Source organism: Sinohyriopsis cumingii, chromosome 14 (assembly GCF_028554795.1).
Source record: "Sinohyriopsis cumingii isolate HCF-2022 chromosome 14, ASM2855479v2, whole genome shotgun sequence".
Taxonomy (NCBI): domain Eukaryota; kingdom Metazoa; phylum Mollusca; class Bivalvia; order Unionida; family Unionidae; genus Sinohyriopsis; species Sinohyriopsis cumingii.
The window spans coordinates 83,623,465-83,650,102 of record NC_142974.1 but is presented as its reverse complement, the minus strand read 5'-3'; the positions used below and the strand labels follow the sequence as shown (position 1 = coordinate 83,650,102).

Sequence of the window (26,638 nt, the reverse complement as noted above, 5' to 3'; positions counted from 1 at the left end):
CTCGTACATCCAGTTTACAATGGGTGTGATTTGTTCAAATCAGTGCATACAATGTCAAGCAAATTCTGTAAGAATTAAAATTGTACTGGTGGACTTTAATAACGTGAATAATAATGGGATGTTTTATGTGTACATTTGCATATGTCCACACCATCACAAGTTATATTCATGCGTAATAGAGGGAATCTTATTCTACCTGAGTTTATATATCATTGGACGCAATAAATCGTGACTTTAGTCATGTCACATCACGTAAATTATTAACTATAGCATAACGTAGAACACTCCACGCGCATATGTTTTGCTTTTGTCTGAGTTTTCTGGTTTTGTCAATTTTAGATTAAAGTTTACGAGTAGGTTTTATGCCGAGTCAAACTAGTTAAGTCAACTACAGATCGTACTTATTATAAGTCATGTTAGGTGTGATATGAAAGATATCATGTATGCAGGTAATTGCTGAATGTGTGATCTAATGACTGTACCAACCATCATCGTTGACATGCCATTAAATGGCTGCTCTATCTTTTTCTATCTATATACCAATATATATCAAGAAATCGGACAAGTCTAGTTGCTATGAAAGACGGTGTAGATATCCTCTTTCATTTCCCTAGATGTACATTCTTTCTTTACAACTACATAGGAAATATGGTCTTCGCTAAGTACCGGAAAAAATACAATATATCTTTGACATGTAAAATAAAGATAAAACTAGTATCGTATACACAAAATAATGCCCGTAAATGTTTCGCCTCATTGTGATAGCAATTTGTCACTAGAAATGGAATGTAATTAGAAAATTAACAAACACAAACATATTGATGGGGAATGTAAACAGGGTCCATTAAATTGCATGTCTGTGTGGGATAAAGGTCTGTGAGTAGTTCATTAAGCAAGTTCGGCGCATATCCCATTTATTTTGATTTATTGTAGGCTTCTACTTCATTCATATTTCAAGTAAAAACCGTTCCTAGCCAGTATTCACATGAATAAGTACATTTTACTTCATTAGGGTTTAAACTGGGTGAGGAACATGCCAAACTTCATATGCAAGTGTTTCAGATACAGTAAATATATGTTTACTGTTTAGAGTGGTTGCAATAAGCTTGAACTTTACATACGCGTCACATGCAAATGGGCATGCATAAAATGAATTGCATGAGAGAAGCGAAATATAGATGACATACAGCATTGGAAAATGAAACTAACAATTTTGTCATTATTTAACATCCAGCGCCAATATTTTGTTAATATGTAAGTCCGAAAACTATGGCGGACTAATCTCGTCCTGGATTTGCTTGATGTAGCTTACGAATCTGTCGTTCTGCCTTGTGGACTCCAATTGTTCCAGCAAGTCAGCAAAGAGATCCGTGCCGCTGGAGATTACTGGATCAGAGATGCGCCATCTTCTTAACAGTTCAAAAGCCTCCTCTTTGTTGTCTTCAGCAGCAGTTCTCGTGCAGTCCTCGATGTCTTCATTGGATAATCCCAACTTTAGCGCCACAGATTTCCAGTTAGCACCTAGGAGTTTTGCCATATGAGCGATACTGGAGTCTGACAGAAAGGCTGAAAGAGTAAAATAAAATATATACTGTGGTCCTACTACTGATTACTATTTGGCACCAATGCTACTAGTTTTGTATTACACTACTGAAATACTGAGTGTCCACTCATGTACTCTATAATGATGAATTTACTATAAAGCAAGTTATGCGAGTATGTCACAAAACCCTTTACAAATAATATTACAACTGCATGCCGTGCGCAGTGCAATCAAAGATCTACTGGGTAAAACATTAATTATCAAAGTAAATACACGCATTATTATGTTATGCTGAATCCACACTTACTTTGGTGGATGTGAAGAAACCTTTTGCTCTCCTCCAAAAGACTGTGTCGTTTACAGTCCTCCAGCGCCTTGAAGACTGGACGTATCTGCAATGAAAATATCACCAAAATAACACAGCTATAGTCTTAATTGTCGTATGCAGAAATATATATATATATATATATATATATATATATATATATATATATATATATATATATATATATATATGGTATCGGCTCATTTGACATTAATAAGCATAGTAAAGAAAACGCAACACACTAAATCTTTTTTTGTTTACTGAGATATTTGCATTGAATTCAAAGAGACAGAAAAAAAACAAATGACTGAATATAAATGTATCAGGCCATTCACGTGGAAGTATCAAACAAAATGGATTAGTTTATTTTTAAGCTTAAGAACCACTGATAAATAATACATACAAAATACAAAGATAAAACAACCAACCTTGTCATCCTTTACTGGTTTTGATTTCATCCAGTCCTGAAGCATTATCTCACAGATTTGTCGAGTTGTATTCTTAGAAGGCTCACACTGTGTCGCAGCCCTCCTTCTGATCATGTCCATCTCACGTTGGGGAGCAAGACGAAATAAAACCTGTAGCCAGCTATCGTCTTTAGGTTGTATTAGTTTCATGGCCAGAAACTTGGTTAGTGCTGTGACTGTGCATGGAATAATAATAATAATAATAATATCATTATCATCATTGTCTTTGCTCGGAATGTGTATAAAGTAGGAAATAGATATACCTGTTAAATACCGGTTCCCAATAACCTTTAAAATCATTCTCATAAAATGAATGGAACCACCCGAGCTAAGTAAGAAATATTATAGGATATTTATCCTTTTAATTACAATAGTGCATTTAATAATTTATTTTCTCCTTTCTGTAATTCTTAGTCTCACTATCCATCTATTTTTAATTACATTTGTTCGTTATTACTATTGTTTAAATCGAAAAGCATACAATCAATGGTCGCATGAAAACTGGGAAATCGTGTATGGAAAACAGTGCACGTAAACACATCCAATGTGCGACAAACGAACGGACGCATGGACGGACATGTTTGAAATAATATGCTTCTACCACTTCTAAGGTTGAAAAAAAATTATAGTAAACGTTCACATAGTTAAACACGCTGAAACGTAAATAAATATTGACAATGACTGGATAGAGCACGTTGACTGATATTAACAGATTTTGTACAAGAAGAAACTGGTTAGAAAGTATTCTTACAATAATATGGAGATTGTAGTCTAGCCTTTGCAGTCCTTGGACGAACTCCAGGTGCCTGAAATGAAATAGGAACATATCATTTGACACTGAACCGGCCTATCTTATATGTCGAGTGAATACAAATGTTCGCCTCATACGGCTATAAATGCTAAGCCTCTTCTGAATTATTTTGTTTCACTGGGTTCACCATAACACAATTTCACAAACTGTTCAATGTATATTTGTCGATACATCTTCCATCGTTGTCAACAAGATACTGTAGAAGTATACGTTTCATTCCTAATACAGACATGACCCTGTAGAAGTATCGATTTCCTTACTAATACAGACCTGACCCTGTAGAATTATTATTTACATTCGCAATACAGACACTACCTTGTAGAAATATCAATCTTTTTTTACTAATGCAAACATGACACTGTATGTCTACCAATTTGCATTTTGTTACAAAGTTGACCATTTAAAAATAATACGTTCTTTCCTAGTAATTAGTCACAACCATTTAGACAACACATGTACATAAACTATAGCATTTTATAAACCAATTTCTTAATTATACATGCAACATTTTAATAACATTAAAATATGATACCTTTCGTTTAGGACACATTTTTGTATCTCTTGAATACATTGCGTAGAAAGGTTATAGTGCAATAATCTCTAATTTGCGTAATCCAAATCATCAGGAAATAATAAACTTCCGAATACAGAAATTTATCTGCATTTACTTGTTCTATTCAAAGCCATTGAAAACACATTTGACGCTTTGTTTGCTTCATGTTTTTGGAATAAAGAGATTGATAGATTAACCTTTGTATATTTTGTTTAACTGACACACATGTCAGGCAGTTTGATTCCACAAACCTGATATTTAATGTATCAGGGGCATGTAGAAGACGTTCTTGAACGTTTAAAAAGAAGTAAGCGGAACCAGCAATTTGCTATAATTTAAAAAATAAAATCGAGAGAGAGAGAGAGAGAGAGGAACCTACCTTTGGTAAAGTAATAACAAGTACTCCACGCATTGTAGGTAATGGACTAATTTCTAGTTTGTGTTCCTCTACGTCAAAATGTAGGTTTCCTATGTAAGCCTCGAGATCCTTCTGTTTGAATTTATCTCCTACTTGTAAATGTAACATCCTTTTTGGCATCTCTAAGTAGGAGTAAATGGGAATCATGATCTGCAAGAAAATATTAGTTAAACCATAACATATTCACGATTTGTTATGTGGATGCAAGCTTAATCGAGTAAAATTATAATCGGTTTGTGTCAATCAAATTACTTCGTGATATAAAGGCAGTTTATTATTTAGCGTGGATATTACGTTCGTAACAACCGTACACTGATTTGATTTATCAGAATGATTTAATTACAGATATAAATAAACAATTATACATATCAATGAAAAGGGAAAGAAAGAAAGGAAGTAGATGGATACAGTACATGTACACACTTATGCACATCCACTTCATGAAACATTATATCTTCAGACACATTCTAATAGACAAATGTACAGTAGACTTTGAAAATAAAAGCATACACGTTCCACTTGATAAATGAACAGTGAACAAGTAAAACAAATACATATGTTTGTTAATCTAATAGAGATAATCTAAATGATTATAAGAATATCGTCTGCTGAAATCGTAGTTTATGGAAAATATCAAAGGTTCAGTGAATTATATATGGGCTGTATGGTGGGTGATTTAAGGTTTCCAAGCCTAATTCTTTTACGTATATATTACGAACTTGCATGTGTGTGTTGGGTCATTATTCTGGTGCAAAATGAAACTACCTATCAATATATGTTGACGCGGATATTACATTAACTCAAGTAATTAATGTCTGATAACTCTTATATATTTGATTGCTGAGACTTGTTCTTATATCTGATTAATGTGGCATAGTATTATATTTGATTACTCTAGCATATTATTATATCTAAATACTGTGGCATAGTATTATATCTGATTTCTGTGTCATACTATTAAATCTTAGTATTATGGCAAATTATAATATCGCATTGCTGTGGTACAATATTATATATGATAACTAAGGCGTAATATGTCTGATTACTGTGTCATAGTATTATATCTGACGATTGGGTCATACTCTTATATCTGATGACTGGGTCATATGATTATATCTGATTACTGTGTCATATTATTGTATATGATAACTGGGTCATACTATTATATCTGATGACTGGATCATACTATTATATCTGATTACTGAGGCATATTATTATATATAATTACTGTGGCACAGTCATATATCTGATTACCGTATCATATAATTGTATATTCATTGCTCCGTTCTCTGCTATAATGTGGTTCAAAATCAATTAGTTCCTGCTCTTTGAGGAACATAACACACATAACATTTACAGAATAATTTGAATGACATACTTTTATAGACAATGACAATAATTTGTGCTACCATACTCTGCTTTATTTCTTACTGTCAAAGTAGTCTATACAAGTTTCTTCTCATGTAATGTTCTCTTTTATGAAATTATATCCTTTAAATTATGAACCGGTAAAATAATTTCCACAAGATCGTTAACTTTAAACATTTTTGTTCCTCATCAAGCAATCTTGGCATCATACGGGCACACATCATGTGTTGTTATAATTGTTTAGACAGAATTTCATCTGCATTTTGCACGAAATATAAAAATTGCATGCTGCCTCTCGGACTAGTAATAAGTGAGTCTTTCTTTACATATTCGTCATCAGCCTCCAGTAATTCTACTAAACAGTTTCTCAATCATGATATAAAATTTAGCAGGTGTATTAGGTAAATAAACAGCATCCAGGTCGGATTGTATTTGTGTACAGGATTTTGAAAAATTTGCATAAAATGTTGCAATCAATCACTGTTTGAAAGAAATATTGATTTATTTACCATTTCGCTACCTCTTTTACATACAGGACATATAATAAAGATGACGTAACTAAGCCTGGAATGCCGCCAACTTCAAACTTAGGCCAGGTCCTAAATTTGAATGGTTTTAATTATTTTGACAAGCAAACATTTATATCGTTGAGTTGATTTGTTTATAGTAGATTTCAGAAACAAACACATAAATACAAAATTAATCAAATCATTATAGGGCATAAATGGAAACAATGTGGAACACGAGAAAGATAAGGTGTTAACCTTGTCTGGAGACTCTCCTACTATCTTGATATTGCCTTTGGTCATAAGTTTTATTCGTTGATCCTCCATAACTAGATAGTCTTTTGAGACATCTGGACCAAGTGTGTAACCTTGTTTCTCCAATTCTTCCAAGCGGGAGGAGACAATATCTCTTCTAACACACTGTACTGTCAACATGGATGGGTCGGTCTTCTTCTGCTTTGCTATCATACGGACAATAAAGCCATTGATGTAGTAGTGCAACTCTTCTGCCGCTTTTAAAATTTCCTCTTGGTGTGTACCAGGGCGAGCTTCTATCTCCATCAGTCTTTAAAACATTAGGGTGAAATTAATATACTTTTACAATTTAAATACCACTAGCATACAAACGTTAAATGCACTTGCGTGTAATGCATTCATCGCACGTTTAAACATGCTGAATAATTTTGAGATAAAAGCAACCCGGTCAAAAAGAAACGAAAAACAAAACGAAAGAAATAAACTACCAAAAAAAATAAACCTCAAGCGGAATGGCTATCGATACACGATGTCATGAAATATGTTATAAACAACAAAAAAGGGCTGAAGCATTCAATGTGTACATTTGATGGAATATATAGGCTCTAGTAGCACAAAAACGATGGTAAAATGTAATCTACTTCTAATACTATGAGGTGTGTTTCAAAACTAATACTTTCTCTTTCTTTCTTTACTTCCTTCCATTATTTGGCTTTTTATTTTGTACTATACTATTACAATCTTTAACACGCAAAATGTTTTTATTGTAATGTTATATAGTCAAATGGACCATTGGAGTTCCATCAGCCACAAAGACCTGGAATTAATCTTCATTTAGTAAATTAGTATCGATTAGAAATGAAATAATGTCCTGTTTATAAACCAATGACTAAATTCTTGTTTCAAATATTTATCTCTAATATATAGTTAAGATTATGCAAGCGATCATATTATCATATGTGAAAAAGGGATGATATGAATTCTGTCTACTTGTTATATAATTGCGGATGATATAACTGATACTACGTTAGTGATATAAGCAGTTAATATTAACGTTTTCATGTGTTCAGCAAAGACATTCATCGAATAAACAATGCTAAGGAGTATCTGCAACAAGATCGTTTTCTAAAGCATAAATGTTTTGAAAACATTTACTGAGTCAGATTATATTTATGCAGAAATGAAATTTACATTTAAGGCAATTGAATTATCCATATGTGTGTTCCAAAGGGTTGTCTTAGGTGGTAGTGAATCCAATCGGGCTTAGTTTTATTTGAATGTTCAAATTGTGTACTTTCAGCTTATCGTCAGACATAAAAAAACTAGAGCAGAATTTCGTACTGTACCATACATTCAGTCTTGCTGCTGTACGCTTCTGTTTAATGTTTTGAGAATGTTTCATGTATACGTGTAATAGACAACGACACGCAAAATGATGTAGATTTAGCTTTAGGTACCACATAGTTAAAGATTAGTTGCGTATTGTCCAGCCAAATACAATTCTGATGGCAAATATAGTTCATTCTTTGTATGAGTATATTGAAAAGTTAATTTTGTGCAAACCGTATTTACTGAAGCCTTTGAAGACCTATACTTTACTATCAAAAATTACTTGAGATCTGACTAAATTACAATGTTGGCTAAAACGTACACGTATGAAGCTTTAAGGCGGGGTAGTTTGATAGAAGCATCCAGCTTCTTGTCATTGTGTTCCGTGTCAGCTAACCGCCACGGCTCTTCGTTAGCTTTAAAGACGTAAAACCACTTCCCTGAGTCTGTCACTTTTCTCTCTGAAAAAATGGGACGAAAAATGTACCTTCATAAGGTTTTTTAAAGTCATTTTTGCCTCTATGTTATTTGCATGAAGACTTCCACCATGTAAACCTTACTGGCCTAAGATAATCCAATACAGTATGAGACAATCGTTCTAAAATCAGACATATGCTCAATATAAAATGTATATGTACACGACTTCATTCACATATTCCTGCTACGAGTGTTGCTAAATTTTAATCTAAGAATCATTAGCATAGCTGTTGTTAATCAGCTGTCACTCGTCGCTAATCTAATTGCTATCTGCACATTTTAAGGCTTGGTGTTAAGTTTCACCAAGCAACATCTGTATCCATGCGCTGGTTCGACAAAGGGTCGGCCGCTGCCAAAATCAAACTTCCTATGCAGTTAGCGCTATACAATATTTGCAATTTCACAACTTCATAACGTTGGCTTTGCTAAGGTAGATTCCCAAGAAATTTTGGCCACATACGTGCACTCATTATATTTACAGTACGTCGGCTTCACTAATGGTCATGGTGCCTTCAGTCAAATCTGCTAGTACATCCTCCTAAAAGAGTGCTTCCGAATGAAAGTATTGGTTTTGTAAAAATTAACTCAGGACTGCTTGAATGAGATCAATATTAGATCATTGAGCAAGGTGCTAGTCTTAGCCTCGAGAACTTAGAAAAAGAGACGAAATAGTCGAAATTGGTTAATTGGCAAGAATATCTGCTGCAATTTTCTTTTTATTTTTAGATACTTTTCCATTCACTGTTACAACTATATGGTCATAACATAAGTAACAGAAAGATCAACAAATAAATGTATCTGTCTATGTTTCCTATTCAAAATTTCAGAAAACGTATATTATTATGAATGAAACTATATATCCTAAATTTTATCACAAGACCAAAATTATAGTGTTCCCAATGAACTCCAATATTGAATGTGCTGATATACCAAGAGTCTTGAATAGGTTGATGTAAAAATGAGTCTTAATGCATGTCAGTGATCTAATTCAGAATATTAATGAATTATTGTTTAACAATAATCCCTAAAATAACGATTTAGTCAAGAATGGCAGTATGCAGTTTGTAATTTCAATGAATAATGGAGAACCAAATGCTTCTTCTCAAATTATATCTGAACACAACAATAACGATACAGCAGACTGAATTTTGAATGGGAATCAAAACAATTTTCTTTATCTCAACCTTATATAAAAACCATACATTCAGTAAACTGACCAAGATGTGGCTCACATGTTCTCTTCTAGACCATTCTATGTTTTTGTATAAAAACTACCTTTTGATCTCAAATATCAGTAAACTATGTATTTGTAAGTTACATACATACAAAGGCTGACACAAACCAAAACTGTATCCTCAATTATGGACAAAAGTCAAGCACACAATGCAAATGTTATATATATATATATATATATATATATATATATATATGACATAATTTAAATTGCTTCAGCAGAAATTGGCATTTCATGCACTTACCCTGATTAACACTGTTTTATATTAATGTAGCTTTGACCTTTAACTCGATTGGGTAAATTATCTCGAAAGAAGCATCTCATTGTCGCTGTTTGTGCTGGCTTTAAAACGAAATTACGTTAATACGATATTGGACCATTTAACGCACAAAATGGTTTATTTTTCAACTTTTGAGTCGATGTCGTATACCAAATCAGTAGTGTCACCCCGCAAATCGTATGCGATTTCCCTTATTACTTTACCGATGATAAATATAAAATAAATCAAAGTAAGTGAAACACCTTACCAATTTGTTTGCGCTTGATCAGGTCAATGGTAATGTCCTTTCTAGATTGATATTGACACGATATGGTGATAAGTGGACCCAGTGACATTACATTACGACAGTTGTCATAATTCTGAACGGCATAGTTGATGGTGCTCTCCCTAATATGTCGAATCTTAAAAAAAGAAAACATTGTAAGATTTAAAGCGTATAAGATTATTTGGCTTAATTGCGACAGATGATTTTGGTAATTTTTCTTTGATTGATATCGGGGCAAACATGCACAACATTCCCGGAAGGCTTGTGTCGTGCAATCTGCGCATTATATTTGCCACAAGGACTGCCAAGAAAACTTTAAGAGCGTACTCTTCACGTAGTTATGAGGATGCCCACGTGTTTCAAAGTTTCATATTCTTCGCGTTTTGTTAGATACTCTTTGTGATCGCACAGAAATACTGCACCAGAGTTATAATTGGTGGCCTTTCAAAATTATCATTTTCTACGTAAAATAAATTCGCGTGATACCGCTATCACAATTGTTTTAACAAAAGCCTATATTACTATCATTTCTTCTCTGGATTGTGCCTGATATGAGTATTAATATACAATTAATTAATTGTGAAATTTTTTTAGAGACACTCTACATATATTATGAACGTCTGAGGGAGTTGTGGTGTAAGGTGAAGTTGGTTACATTTGTAAACATGCACAACGGAGAGAATGGTGGTATAGCTCTATGCTGCTTTCATGTATTGCGGCTGAAATGTTATTGTATATTGTACCTGTAGAAAGTATACATGATTTCAGCACACAGCTAACTAAATGACTGCTGCCTTGTGCTTAACAAACCAGCCTGAATTAATCTTGAGTACACTCTCTTTAGCAGCTATTAAAATAGGAAAAATGAACTTTGCCAGACCTAAAAATACTAGATTCTGAAAGAGCAATGAATGAATTGCCAAACATATACTAATAATAATAATAATAATAATGTGGACTTCGTATAGCTCCTAATCTTTGGAAGCTGTAATTGATTTACAACATTAGAAAACACCTATAAGATAAAAAATACATATAATGCTATGATTACATAAACAAACACCATGAAATTAGAAAACATTAAAAAACATGCTGATAATATTTAAGGTAGGAAAGGGAAAACGTTATCAGCTCTTATTTATACAATTTGCCTCTGAAGGTCATGAAGTGAAAAACATTTGAAGTAAGGCCATCCTGTATACTCCACAAACCATATTAGATCCATCAATATTACACCACAATAAAGGGAATTACAGGTTCTTTGAACAATACCTAAGATATACAAGGTCATTTTAAATAGCCATTCAAACTTGTGAGGCTACCCGGAGAAATTATTTCACGTTAAAATTCTAACCCTATGCAAAATACGAAACTGGTGAACGCCACATTACACGTATTTACAAAAAATAGCAACAAAATAAAAAGCAGATTCGTTTTATGGTATCACTGACTGAGATGTCTCGTTCTCAAATTCCTATGTGTATACGGTCGTCTTTTCCACTGTAGAAAACTGTGTATGCATAATAGCGCTATCATAGTAATACTTGACCTTTAACCTCACCCCACTTCAGGATTATTTTGACTTTCTACTTCCAGCAAAGTGAACACAAAGTATCATCCTCTTTACTATTTCCACCCTCACGTGAACATTCGTTCACATTAGCAAAGATAAACCATAACTTCAACAAATTTACGCACATATAGTATCAGTGGTCAAAGTTAAGTGTCCGCAATCAGGCCAGTTTGTACTGATCTACCTAGTTACATATATATATATATATATATATATATATATATATATATATATATATATATATATATATATAGATGTTCAGCATCTTCATTCCAATTTCAACAGGATATTGCCTATGCTGTTATCTATTGTTTTTAATCCATCTTCTCCTTATTATTTTTGAAGTGGACATCGATTCAAGATCAAAGGAGATCGAAGTCTATTTCATTACTTTTTGTCTGTCGTTTTGTCAGTTTCATGCGTCGTCGAGTGGTCTAAGATTCACGCCTTTACAGATCACTCACTCATCGCACACCTGCCGTAACAACCACTGTTCTTCTGAATGTTAAGTTGTGTTTTACGTCATTTAAGCTTTTAACCGACTCTGCCCCGATCCCATCTGTAGGCGTAATGAGGCTGTACCCTACTTCCAAGCTCTGCACCATCAAGGTCATTTAAGATACAGCAACGTGGGTGGTATTGAAAAAGCAGACAAATATGGCTCTAAAATGATATCAAATAATCGAAGTACTAGCTGCACTACAAAATACAGAGTGAAAAACCTTATCTTTTGGACCCGATGTCTTTCCTACGCACATTTCAGGCAAAAGCGACAAAAACCTCTGAGTTAAGACGATAATTCCAGTGTAAATTTAACTTGTGGCGTTCTAGTGTAAAATAAGGAAGTATCTTACTGTTTGAAACTTACACCATTATTTACAATACACTGTATAAGCTTCGGCCCTAATATATCATTCAAAGACGAAATTAATCCGTCATTATGCTTCTTTGTAAGATAGGAAACGTCCATCCATGGATAAAGCCATTGCATCCTACACGAGGTTTTGCCTCGTGAATGCCGAATAATTATGATTCTTCGGTAGAGTATTAATATCTACACCCATGCAAATGAATAATTGTTATAATGTTAACCTAAGTGAAGCCCAATATTCATGCTTCAGTGATTTCACCCAATAAAATGGATATAACAGGCGAGGGAAAAACCCACCAATTGACTAATTGAGCACGAATATTTATACAAGTTATTCATCAAGCCTCGGATCTCGCACATATTGTATGCTCACTGGTTAACATTCTTTATCATGCCCACTTGCATGGGTAAGATTTTAATATTTTCAGCATGCAGTACACTGAAGACTTTCTAATAAAACTAAAAGACGAAACTTCAGCAACGAAACATTAGCAAGGTGAAAGTGTTAAGTTAATAAGACTACCGTGAACATTCCGGTGTGTGTATAGTTTGGACAGTCTGTTTATGCTAATAATGTATTTATGATGTCACCTTTACCTTTCCTTTCACCAGTCAAAACACAGAATTTATACTGCTGAAAGTGTCATCTTCCATCAAGGAAAAAATCCCCCCCCCCAAGAAAATCGTAGCATATGGTTGACAAAAATAACAGAACATAACGCAAGATGCAAAGTGTTCTCTAAAGCTGGGACCGGAAATGCCAATGGTAAGCAGTACATACACATTTTATCACCTTTTGAAAAATGTGGGACTAAAGAGCTTAATCAACATATGTTACCTTAATTTCAGTAATGAGGGTTTTGAGAAAAAGCATTGCATGCTTTGAACAGCTTTATGTTCGTTTGCTAAGTAATTGTGTTTGGCCAAATACAATACAACATAATTTACAATATCATGGTCAAACAGTCATTCAAATCAAGCATCAATACACATAATATTACCATAATGTGGGACCGCTCCGGTGGCTTCGTGGTTAGGGCGTCCGCCTCGGATGCGGGCGGTCGTGGGTTCGATACCCGGCCGAGTCATACCAGAGACTTACAAAAATGGTACTAACAGCTGCCTCTCTTGGCGTTCAGCATTAAGAGGTTAGTGTCAGGACTGGTCGGCCTGGTGCCAGGATAATGTGACTGGGTGGGACATCATGCTACATGTCGGCGGCATGATGCCCCAGTGCTAGACATCACTATAAACTGCCACACTGCAGACATCGTAGCGATATGACTGAAAAATTGTTAAAGCTACGTTAAAAATCAAAATCACATCACATCACACCATAATGTGGTAATACATTCACTGAGGTAAGCGTACCCTAGGCTACGTTCATCAGAGGGATGGTCTGAATTATTTTAATCGGAGCGCGGTGCTAGTAGATTTTAGCTTAGAAGACAACAGCAATAAAGAAAAAACTGCAACAATAAGCAAATAAAAGAAAAAACATTGACTTTCATTAACCACCTTGACCACTTTCACAAACAAAAATATATATTTACCCCTAACATCAATCGTGACGGCTTGGAGAAGCCATCCTTCGGTACGACAATCTTAATATTCTTGTCATACTGAGACAGTGAGCTGAACCCAGGTACTCCGGCCAAAATCACCTGACATCGAACTCTTGCGATGGCGACCATTTTTATCGTTCGAAATTTATTAACCTCAATGCCGGCGAATGGAAAGTTCTGAAAACACACAAAAATGCAAAATGTTTGATAATTTTTATTTTATGTGAGTCTTTAGGTTGATAGATACATGGATTGATGTATGAATGGTCCCGTAAGCGTGTAATTTTAGGTTCAGAGATTTATTGTTGTATGTATGTATGTATATATATATATATATATATATATATATATATATATATATATATATATATATATATATATATATTGAAATCCCTAACTCAACAAACCAGAATACTTAGCACTATTAAGAACTGCATTCATTTTCCAATAAAAATAATGAAATAATGATAGTGTAAAAATATGAAACCAAGTCAGAAAACCATAATGCGATTCAGTATATTGTAACACATTAATGGTATTGTGAGTGGAGTTTTGAATGCACAAACATTGTCCAATTACCGGGTCGAGATTATTTCCATGCTAAACGTTGCGATGTGAGATGATATTTCCCCGACGAGACTTTGGTATTTTTGATTGCGTTATTTTCATCTATCACTGAACGTATGCCACTCACTCACAATGGTTTAGATAGCCGTCTGCATCTCTTATTAATCTGCACTCTGTGTTTTATAATAAATGTGAGTGTAAAACCTTGCTCTGGTAATGCCACGCTGTTTTCATGAGTATTAATGACTTTGCCAAGGAATTCATCTAAAGACATCAACAGTTCTATAAGCCCTGAGACATCATCATTATGTGGAGAGAAGTTCGCATGTTAGCGGGTATTGTGCCCTACTTATTTCCATGTTCAACCATGCATGTGTCGTGCTTGAATTTCTCATGAATGTTTTAGGAAATTAATGATCTTACCTTTCTGAAATTTGGAATATAAAAGCCACAAGTTTGTTGATAGTCCATAAATTAGTGTCTTAATCTTTCGGTGGAGTTTTGTTGCCGAAACAGCGGAGACGTAGGATAGTGACGGAATCAATATGCCTGGCCGAAGAATCACATTTCTCTTGTCAGATTTTTGTTAAACAATAAGTTAGAACTAATATTACTGTTCATTCTTGTATGTTCTTGGCTTTGTAGAACTTGTTATTTGTCTTTAATGCTCATCATATTGGTTTTTTTTTCAAAGGGAATATTTCTAACCTTATTACGACTCATTGCATCATGAGAACGTTGCATTCTCGCTTGATTCACATCAAAATTCACACATCCGTTTCGTTCACTTCTACGTAATCATATATATGAATACAAATAAGAGTAAAAGTAAAAACGCACACCACAGATATTGACAGGACAACTTAAATATGTGTTCAGTGTGGTTTTCTCAGACAGTTTAATTAGTTGACGTGTTAGCCGCCATGGCTAGCTCTTAATCTCGTAACGGGGGTGGGGGATAATTATAACAATACACTGAGGTGAGACAAAACAAGATATGTTCTTTCTGAAAAGTTACCAGCATGCTATGATTGGCAGGTGCGGGCACAGTACGATGTTCTTCCCAGGCTTTGTCGTCTACTGAAGCTTTGATCACCACCTCATCGCTATGAGTGTCTGCCACGGAGCAATGGGGAATGTACACTCGGATTGGAAACTGCACATAATATGTGTAATTTATATATAAATGATTACAGTAGGAATTTTAAATATGAATTGATATTGGAAGATTCAAACAAACTAATACACACATACAAACGAGCAAATATTTTTCATTAAATATGTATATACCCTAATCGACCTCTTCGAATAGCGATTTTTGATAATTTCTTTATCACTTTCAATACGTTTAACATTAGTAAACCACCAGAAAGGTTATATATATATATATATATATATATATATATATATATATATATATATATATATATATAGTAAGGTAACTAGTGGTGAGATGACAACTCAGATACAGAATAACGCTGATGATACATGTGTGAACGACATTATAACGACGAATACGATTCTTTTTCGTTTTCTTTTTATTTTATTCTTCAAATCTACCTTAACCCATCTGCATCATCACACCTACTGCTATTCCTTCCACATGGTTCATAATTATTATTAATACTGCTGCTGCGGGTACTACTACCACTGATATTACTTCTGCTATCACTACTAACACTACTACTACTATTACTAATACACCCACTGCTAATATTACAGCTAATGCTTATTTTATCGCAATACTACTACTACTACTACTATTACTACGAAGAAAAACGTTTGCCACTACTACCCGAACATCTGTGTAGCCGCTCTTCAACTCGACTTGGATAAGGGAACTAACTAATTTATCTCCCAAATTAATGGATACGTCCCCTTCTTTCCACTGCTCGAAAGCCGTACACTCGATATCATTTTCAGACAGTGTTCCTGTAAAGACCGAGATGTGACAACAAACGCCGTGGTGATAGTTATCCTGATCTCCCCCCGACCTCTTGTAGCTGTAGGTAAAGAAAGATTCAAGTTATATTTTAACAATATGGGATTGATTGAATGATTCAGTGTTATCTGTCGAATCCTCCTTGGAGGGAATAATTCATTAATTTAGTAGTCATACAAAGTGGCATACAAAGTGAGCACAGAAGTTGAACAAAAGATAAACAAAGAATATTTTCAAATATTATTTTACACCTTACAATTTCGGCACGCACACACACACACACACACACACACACTGTTTGGTTGCATTTCTGCACATTTCATACAAGAAATTCAACTGTTTCTGATCAACAATATTTCTTGCCCGACAAACCTAACGCTGAATAGGATTTTAAATACCTGGCGAGCTCTGTGTGATTGTAATATATTTTGATGGATGTGTGTAAAACTTGTCTTGCAAGCATAAAGTGCCTACAATATTGCGATATTGCGATATTGTTAACAACATTATACTTGACAACGAAATGACTAACATCGTTTTCTCTCAAGTTATACGTGACAAAACTATGCAAATGATTGTGTTTTGCTACTATAATCAAATCATTTCGTTTCCCTAATTTAGAGATATTTGCACACACAATAAGGAAAAGTGTGTTCTGCTGACAAAAAAACCACACATGCAGCATTGTTCGTGCTTGTCAGCTGATAGTGCTAAATAATAGATCAAATATAAAACAATATTTTTTGACGATAACAGTAACTGCGTAGCCGTATAGACATTTTAAGTTGAATAGGCATGTTCCATTTGTACAAGGGAGATTTTGGCAGTTTGTTACGGGAGGGATGGCCGCAGCTTAATTTGTTCTAGACTCGAGCAAGAAAGAGTACATTTTTGTACGTTTTTGCCTCTTGATGTTTAGGTTATGGTATTATTAATACCTACACTGAGGAGAAAGACCACGCTGTACAAGTTTAATTCACTCGTGCCACATCTAATTAATTATCGTCCGGTCAATAAAGACGAATAGGAAAGATAAAACAAAGTTACGTGATGGTTATCCAGTTAGCAGGGTCTTTCATTTTTATCTCATCATTTTCGATGTTGTGCTCTTCTTTTTGGCGCCTTTCTTCCTGGAGTGTTCTTGACTCCTCCTCTTCTTTCTTTCTCATTTCTTCCTCTTGCAATCTTTTCATCATTTCAGCCTCTTGCTTTCTCCTCTTATCCTCTTCTGCCTCTTTTCGCATCCTTTCCTCCTCCTTTCTTCGTTTTTCTTCCTCTTCTTTCTTCCTTTTCTCCTCTGCCAGAATCTCTTGCTCAACCCTGTAACTCACTTCCCTCTCTTCCAACCAAAAGTTGATGGTACCCTGCATAAAAAGGAAGCAGTAAATGTGCCTTTGCGATATACAGCACTGATCTAAAAGCATGTCCTACACATCATCATTGGCCGCTGTACAGGACTGATGATCAATTAGCCCATTATTATTTGAATGCATATACTATGTGGTTATTATAAATAAAGTATTGCTTTAAACCTCATTACAATAAGTAAAATACAACAATAGAAGTGAAAAGAACAGAAAACTAATATATATATATATATATATATATATATATATATATATATATATATATATATATATATATATATATATGTTGAATGCATAATAGTATGAGCAATAAATGTGACAAATTTCTTTTACCATATAAAGTACCATATAATGTATCTACCGTTAATTTATCTTCTAAGCAGGTGCGCGTTTGACCAATAAGGATACAACGTGCCTAATAGTGATCTAATTATAAAAGAGTCCAAATTTCCTAATAGTGATCTAATTATAAAAGAGTCCAAATTTAAATTTAAAAAAAATTGTGGTATGCCATGAAAGTCGGAACTTGATAAGTGTACTCATCTGACTGTATATATCTCATGAAAAAGGTGCAAACTAAACTAATTAAATGTTAATATGTACAAATGCTGTTTATTCAATTACGAGGAAAATCAACACGAATATATTCTGCTTCCAGTATTATCGTCATTAGATTACAACGAAGGACAACGTATCGTAGTAAAATTAGCGTTTTCAAGTTCACAACGTAGTCGTATCATCAAATGGCAATTTTATATTTTAGCAAACGATTCAATTTTAAAACAGTACCTACATATGTTACAAAAATACATAGTTTTACTGTCAAAACCTTGTGTTGGAATGGATATGTCCTATCACAAATAACAAAGAGAATATCAAAAATGACAAAAGTATCATTAATTCTAAAATCTTCTCAACAGTAGAGGCATGGGCGCCCTTAGGTTAAGGGGGTCACGTGACCCCTCTGGAAATTTCTCTCTCTCTCTCTCTCTCTCTCTCACACACACACACACACATGTATATATATCTTTTTGTTCTTTTTTTCCGGAGAAGTTTAATCATGCAATTTAAGCTGAAAATATGTCACATGATTCTGTTCAAAACGCTTAGTAACTATTTGTTTTTTCTCAGACCGCTTTCGTACGGAACTACGCAACTAACTATCTCTGACTGACTGACCCCGGCATGCAAAAAATCATGAGGGAGCCCTTGAGTAGAGGCAGGCAATATACATGTACATATACTTGTGTGTGCATTTGTGTGTGTGATTTGGATTTCTAACGTAGCTTTAACAATACTGTCAATCAAATAGCCTAGATGTCTGAGGTGATATAGTTTATACTGATATGTAGGACTAGAGCATCATGCCGCAGACATGTAGCATCAGTAATGTCACGGAATGGTGTAAAGGTTGTTAATTAAATACATGTACTCGGGTTTCGTTTCTTTTTCTCTGTACAACGATACCCGAGGGTGATTATAATATGGTCTATGTATTTCGAAATCGTGAGTACGATTCGTCCTGTGCCACACGTGCAAGGTGCCTTTGATAAAGAATAACGAAAATTCTAAAGGTATAAATACGTTACTACATGTAAAGGACCTTTACAATACTAATGGTTTTGTCAGCAAGCGGCCTGCTAAAAGGATTTCGCACAACTCCAGCTGTAGGGGTAGGTAATGTTTTGGGTTTTAAGTGATAACTAGTGTATTACCATATTTGCCTTTGCATGTTTGTTATAGTTTTCTTTACATACCATAATGCGTGCATTTTTTATTCTTGTTGCGACGTAGTGCAGGACTTATATTGGTAATGTAAAGCTACATTTTTTAAAAGAATTGTTTACTATTGTCTTATCAAGCAGGGTTAGGTTTACTATTGAACCTCTGTTTTGTAATTGCCATTATAATATAATCTTTTTAACTTACCATGTATAACGTCCTTACGTTATGTCTGTATCAAGTTTAGTACACTGTATCGGGTATATTTTCAGCTGAGTGAGTGAGTGTTTTGATGGTAGGAATATCCGGGGTGTCCGGTGTTGTCAGAGGGTAGAAACGTCCGTGTGTCCGGAGCGTTTAAGGTGCCGGAGCGTCTAATGTCTAGCATCCGGAATGTCAAGAGTGGCTAAGGTGACCCAGCTGTAGAGCCGTCAAAGGACAGGGGGTCCGGAGGGTCTAATATATTTCAAGTGTCCGGAGGGTCTAATGTTTCAAGTGGTCATAGTATTCCGAGGGTCCGGAGTCTATATTGGTTGTGAAATTGATTCGGAGGAGCAGCGGATATGGTGCATGGGTGACGGAGTGCATCTCCACACATGTATTTTTAGCTGTATGCTAATTGTGGGTTAGTAAGACCCAGTGTATTATTCAGGACTGGAAGGATAGATTGTATATCAGTTCTTGTTTAGTGACATAATTTCGCTACCTGAGCGAATACATTTTTTACTATGCGTAAAGACTTACATTGTTTACTATTTGAGTGAACTATATTCATCTTTCCATTATTGAATCATTTGTGAAATCATTTATCCTATGTTTTAGGGTTACTGAACTAAATTTATTTGTATATTTTTTCCATCTTTGAAACTGTGCGTTTTTTATGTTAAATAGATCCAATATTTGGATTATAAATACGCACACATCTTCATAATCCACTATTCATATAAATCGCCACATTAAATCATATATATGTGTCGTCAAAACGTGTTCTGTTGTTAATCCGAAATATCCCACCCGGTTATCTTGTTACAAGTAACATCATCCTGACACAAGCCCGACCAGTCCTAACACTAACCCCTCAATGCTGAGCGCCTAATGAAGCAGCTGTAAGTACCATTTTTAAAAGTCTGTGGTATTACTCGGGCGGGTTCGAACCCGCGACCTACTGCATCATAGGCGGAAGCTATAACCACTGAGATGTTATACTTATCGGCGTATCAAGAAGTACAAATAACTAAATCATAAGATATTTTGAAATGCCTCCCCTAGCAGTGTATACGACGTTGTGTTCAGTACATGTTATATCATTATGTCAAGCAGTGTATCCAGCTTTGTGTCCAGTACATGTTATACCTTTCTGTCTAGCAGTGTCTCCGACGTTGTACCTAGTACATACTATACCGTTCTGTCTAGCAGTGTCTCCGACGTTGTGTCCAGTACATGCTATACCGTTCCGTCTAGCAGTGTATACGACGTTGTGTCCAGCAGATGCTATACCGTTCCGTCTAGCAGTGTATACGACGTTGTGTCCAGCACATGCAATACCGTTCTGTCCATCATTGTATCCGACGTTTTGTCCAGCACATGCTATACCTTCTGTCCATCATTGTATCCGACGTTTTGTCCAGCATATGATATACCGTTTCACCGTCAGATGAATTGAAATGGATACATGACAAGATGATTTGACAAAGAGCCGACAATTAACGAAGCAGTAGATGTCGATATAGTGAACATTACAAATATCATTCACGGGTTATTGATGTTTTCTAAACTCAAACCCTGTACATGATAAAATGAAATGATATGAAAACTGGCAAGGAAAAGAATAGGCCAAGAGCATTACATTTCACTAAGAAGTTTTATATTGTAAGAATGATGAAAATATTCATCAATTAGTACTTGAAGCAACACTACATTAAAACTAACCTCGTCTTTCATAATAATCATTTAATGTCTTACTCACATGCGGTTAAAGGGAAATAACTCGTGAATTATTCATCTGATCGCCGCAACACTCCATTAACTTCCTTGCTGTACCTCTGTGTTCGTTTACATGTACTTCATATTGATATGTGTTTGTTTCTTTTCAGGGGCCAGTGTTGATGTTTGATTAAAAAAAATAATACCCCCCCCCCCAAGAAAAAACAGCGCACATTGCTGCATGATTGATATCAACGTTAGACCATTGCTGATCCAGATCTAGCGCCGCATCATGTGCCAACAGAACATAGTGTAACACATTCACTGGAATATTAGAACGAAGAGCATTTGTATGCGACATCAGATACTGATCTACGCTGTTTACGATCGAGCTAGATTTGTGTATGAACTGATACGCATGGCGTAGAGAGCGATCACGGGCCCTAGGGTAAGAAACACTCAGGCCTCTCCTAGTTCTTTTTCGAACAAAATTATTTTTTTCTTTTAAAATTAAAAAGTGTTGTTCAGCTCGGGTTCCCTTCCTTATTGGCCCGAACCCCCGGGGATATATCCCCGCCCCCCCCCCCCCCACCGGTCGGCCTTGTGGATACGGTTTGCTTTTGGTTTCGTTTGTTGATTTACGACACAACAGGTTTTACGGCACAACAGGTTATTTAGTGCCGAGGCGATATGAGTGAAGTTCATTGCCCAAGAACACAGCACGATAGCTGACAACGGACATTATAATTCGAGCCCACATCATTTCTGTCGTGAGTCCGGAACGCTAACTCCTGAACCAGAACGGACACGGTAATAGAAAAATGCGTATATATTGACTAAAAGAAACCATCAGCTTCAGATTTCATGCAGTATTGCCGTATAATATTAAAACGTTCTTTACTACAGAGCTTTCATGTTATATTACATATATTTGTATGGATATTTCTTCTGAAGATCTAAGAGGGCGGGGAGGTAGTAGGCAAACGCGATATATAGGGAAATCGTATTTCAGAGAGTCCTTGTAGTGAGGGAGCACTGTATAATACAAATATATTTAGTGACCTTACCTTTAATTCTTCGATATCTTGAACAGTTGATATCTTTCCGTCTTGCAGTTTTTCCCATACAGCCTGCGTCTGTGTAATGGCTTCTTCTAGCCTTAATTTCTTCCTTTCTATTTGCTGCAGATTCTGAAGGCTGTTTACTGCTAACACGCGGCCAGAATCAGACGATCCCGCTAGGAATATAGATTCAAACCATTTTGTTGCATGTAGTTATTTGTACATTTGTAATTCGTTATCTTATGTAGATTAAGCAACAAGGAAAGAACAGCAAAGACCGATATCTACCACAGCCCATAAACAATGAATCGGAAAGATCTCTATGAGACAGCCCACGATACGAAGGCAAATCGGAGACTAACTATTCAATGTTTTGCGTGCCATACACAACCGATTATAGTCTGTCTTTATCTAGTCATTTTCTGCATATATATTAATAGAGAATACCATATAGCAATTTAACAATGACGTAATGTTATTATCGTTGAATAACACAGACTGACTTAACAATGACGTAATGTTATTAATGTGGAAAACCACATAGTGACTTTTAATGACTTAACGTTCTTAACGTGAAACACCACATAGTGATTTAACGATGACGTAATGTTATTAATGTAGAATATCGGAGAGTGACTTAACAATAAAGTAACGTTATTAATGTGAAATACCATAGAGTGACTTAACAATAATTTAGTGTTATTAACGTGGAATGCCACATCATGTTATTAATGTAAAATACCACAGTGACTTAACGTTAACGTAATGTTATGAATGTGGAATACCACATAGTGACATAGCAGTGACGTAACGTTATTAACGTGTAACACCACACATTGTTTTAACGATGACGTAATGTTATTAATGTGGAATGCCACAGAGTGACTTAACAATAACATAATGCTGTTAGTATGGAATACTGCAACGTGATTTAAAAATAGCGCAATTTCATTAATATGGAATACCATCAGGTGACTTCACAATAACGTAATGTTATTTATGTGGAATGCCACAGCATGGCATAACATTAACGTAATATTATTAATATAGCATATCTGCTAGAATTAATAATAATGTAACATTATTAATATATAATACAGGGCTCTGGTGTGGCCGAGTGGTCCAAAAAGCTCAACATTAACAATGTCATTGTCATCTCACCTCTGTCCGTGTGGGTTCGAATCTTGGGATCCGCCAATGTTGGTATGTGAGAAAACTGTCAGTAGCGATCCGAGGGGTGGTGATCCTTACCCGAGTTTTTCTCAAGTTCTTCTCCACCACTTATACTGACCGTCATGTATATAATCGCCTTGCATTGAGAAATAACGTTACACCCGAAACAACAACATGTAATATGGAATAATTAATTGATATTAATTAATAATTAATATGGAATACCTCAGCGTGACTTAACAATAACGTGATGTTTATGTGGAATACAACATCGTGACTTAACAATAACGTAATAGTATAAATATGGAATACCACAGTGCGACTTAGCAACTGGCACAGTCACCAAGTACTGTCAATGGGAATCATATCATTTTCAGCTCTGTGATACATATTAATTAGAAAGTGAGGAAAGTAATTTAATAGTGAATCGTATGATCAGTGATGGAGCACAAAATTATGCGCCACCTCCCCCAGCTGTCGGCGTCCAAAATTATAAGGCCTCTCCCGATGGAAAAAAAAAGAATCATTTTATGGGAATACGGTCCCTACTGGTCCTGCCGCAGACTCAATAGTTGTAAAGGTTGCTTGGGAGGTTGCTACGTCGGTGAGTGCCACTTATTATATCTGTCGTTATGTCTGCATATACATGTTTGTATATCGATGACCTTCTATGACTTATCTGATTTTTTAAATTATATGTGCAGATGGTACTAATATTGTCTAATTTAGATGGAGAGAAAATATTTGACCAACTTAATAAAAATAATTTTCACATGACGAAGTTCCTTCAGTGGCACATGCATATGATTTATAAGTATGATTTATAGTTAAATGTGGTCTAAAAGTGACTTCAAATAAGTGCTATAACGTCTACCTATATAAAATATATATTATGAACAACGTTAACTATTAATATTTCGAATAAAACTATGTACATTTATTAGTCAATTAAATTAATTTAAAAAATACAAAAGAGGAAGGATTTATATCATGTAGATAATTTTATTTGCGGGTTATTCCACTCTCGAGCAATTGGATACGTGGCACCTGATACCCTTTGCAAAGATGTCAGCACACTATCGATGACATATGCGAATGGAATAGTCTGTGATATGTATTGTGGCATGTGCTAATTTTACCAGGTATCAGATTTCAGATTCATATCTGATCTGTTATACTGTTAACTTTATTCCGCCACTGCTTTTATTTTGGCACGCCCGTTAAACGAGACTCATTGTCAACCTACTACATATCCGCATTTGCCATCATTTGGAATGGCTAGACAATACTCACCCTTATGAATCACTCGTGAGTGACAATTAATATGCGTACTAATTCTGAAGAACACTTTGTACCTTGACCGTGTTCACCTCCATCAACCTGTGTCCATTTGTCGTATAAACATGAAACCGACAGTGGGTATTTGTCGGCCATAGCATACTTTTTGCAACAGGTTAACATGGATAAAACGATTCTCAACTTTAAAATTTATTATTACATACCACTGACATAAACAGTGATCAACGGGTAGCCCATTAATAACGCTTAGAATACAATTACACATTTAATTTACTTCTTTTTGGCAATTCTTCCGTCTCTCTGCTTTTCGTTTGCTCCGCTTTCGGCTCGTTTATCTTAACCAGTAATTATCCATTTGGTGCTATGTTTCAATGCCTTATACAGACCCGTTTAAAGGGTAGCTGAATTAGTTTGAAATCCTACCCTAATTTGTCTGTCCTTATGTCAGTATTCACATTTGTCCCGTTGCATGTATTTATTTCTGTACTAAGTTAATATGTTTTACTCCAGGACAATTGCCAATAAGCTGCCATTCAGACCCCTTCCCATATTACAGCCTACTCTGATGGTCACGGGCCTTCGCTCCGTCCTCATCTTTCTCCGATTATCTTGACCGTTGCGTCGTAGTGGTTAGAGCGTCCTCCTCGAATACTGCAGGTCGTAGGTTCAAACCTCGGCCGAGTCATATCAACGACTTATACTAACATCTATCTCGCTAGGAGCACAGCATCAATAGGTTAGTGTTAGGACTGATCGACTTGGTATCAGGATAATGTGATTGGGTGTGACATAATGCTGTATATTTGTGGTGCAATTCCCCAGTGTTAGACATCACTATCAACTGCCACATTGCATAAGTCGTAGCGATATGATTTAAAAATTGTTAATGCTGCGCTTAAAGTCCACATCACACACACACACACACACGCGCGCGCGCGCACGCATTTTCTGTTGAGTAATATATTCGTCTTTTTCTAGCGCTACTCCATATAATTATTTTTTTGGCTGTGTCCGAAAGGAGGCAAACATTTATGAATTTTGTGAACAGTTACATTTAAGTAAAATAAGGCGCCCCGAGTGGCCGAGTGGTCAAAAGCGCTCTCCGTTACGGATCACTGCCATATCACCTCTGTCTACGTGAGTTCAAGTCTAGGATTCGGCCAATGTGGGTATGTGAGAAAGCTTGCCAGTAGCTTCTCGTGGGACGGTGGTTCTTCCCGGGGTTTTCCCGGGTTCTTCCTCCACCATTAATGCTGGCCGCCATGCATAGCCTATCGTGTGCTGAAAAATGGTGTTAAACCCAACATCAACAACAACAACAAGTGAAATAATTTGTCATTACCTTGCCAACTGTCGCGATGAAGTATTCCTCTCATTTTTGCTTTTGTTCTCTCTGTGGATTCGTTCAGTTTCAATCGGAATTCCTCTAAGTGCGTGAGAATGTTATCTCCATAGCTAGCTATCTTGTTGGTAGTTTCTAGTGCTTGAGTGATTTTATTCGCAGCATTTTGTTCGAATTCTTTGATCTCCTCATATTCATCTGGAGGTTGTGGTAAAGACTCAATTGTCTTAATTTCCTGGGCAATACGATTCAATACATCAATATCCTCCATCTTCAGCAAGGTTCCTTCTATATCTTATTATTTGTCTCGATTAGATTGCATACTTTAGACATGTCAGTCTTACTGCTGACATATATAACATATATAACCCATTCCTGCAAATATCTACCATATCCGTAGTA

General features: G+C 35.5%; 1 protein-coding gene across 1 annotated transcript; it reads right to left on the bottom strand.

Annotated features, from left to right (window-relative positions):
* Window positions 1-36: 36 nt before the first annotated feature.
* On the bottom strand, window positions 37-26,638 carry LOC149784249 (death domain-containing protein 1-like). Its single transcript, XM_089932286.1, has 14 exons — window positions 26,237-26,638; window positions 22,429-22,598; window positions 17,397-17,713; window positions 16,203-16,410; window positions 15,426-15,563; window positions 13,829-14,017; window positions 9,814-9,967; window positions 7,898-8,036; window positions 6,250-6,556; window positions 4,079-4,267; window positions 3,087-3,141; window positions 2,297-2,511; window positions 1,851-1,935; window positions 37-1,566 (listed from the first exon to the last, which is right to left on the bottom strand). The coding sequence occupies exons 1-14, from the start codon at window positions 26,505-26,507 to the stop codon at window positions 1,268-1,270; spliced, it is 2,736 nt and encodes a 911-aa protein (XP_089788412.1). The 5' UTR covers window positions 26,508-26,638; the 3' UTR covers window positions 37-1,267.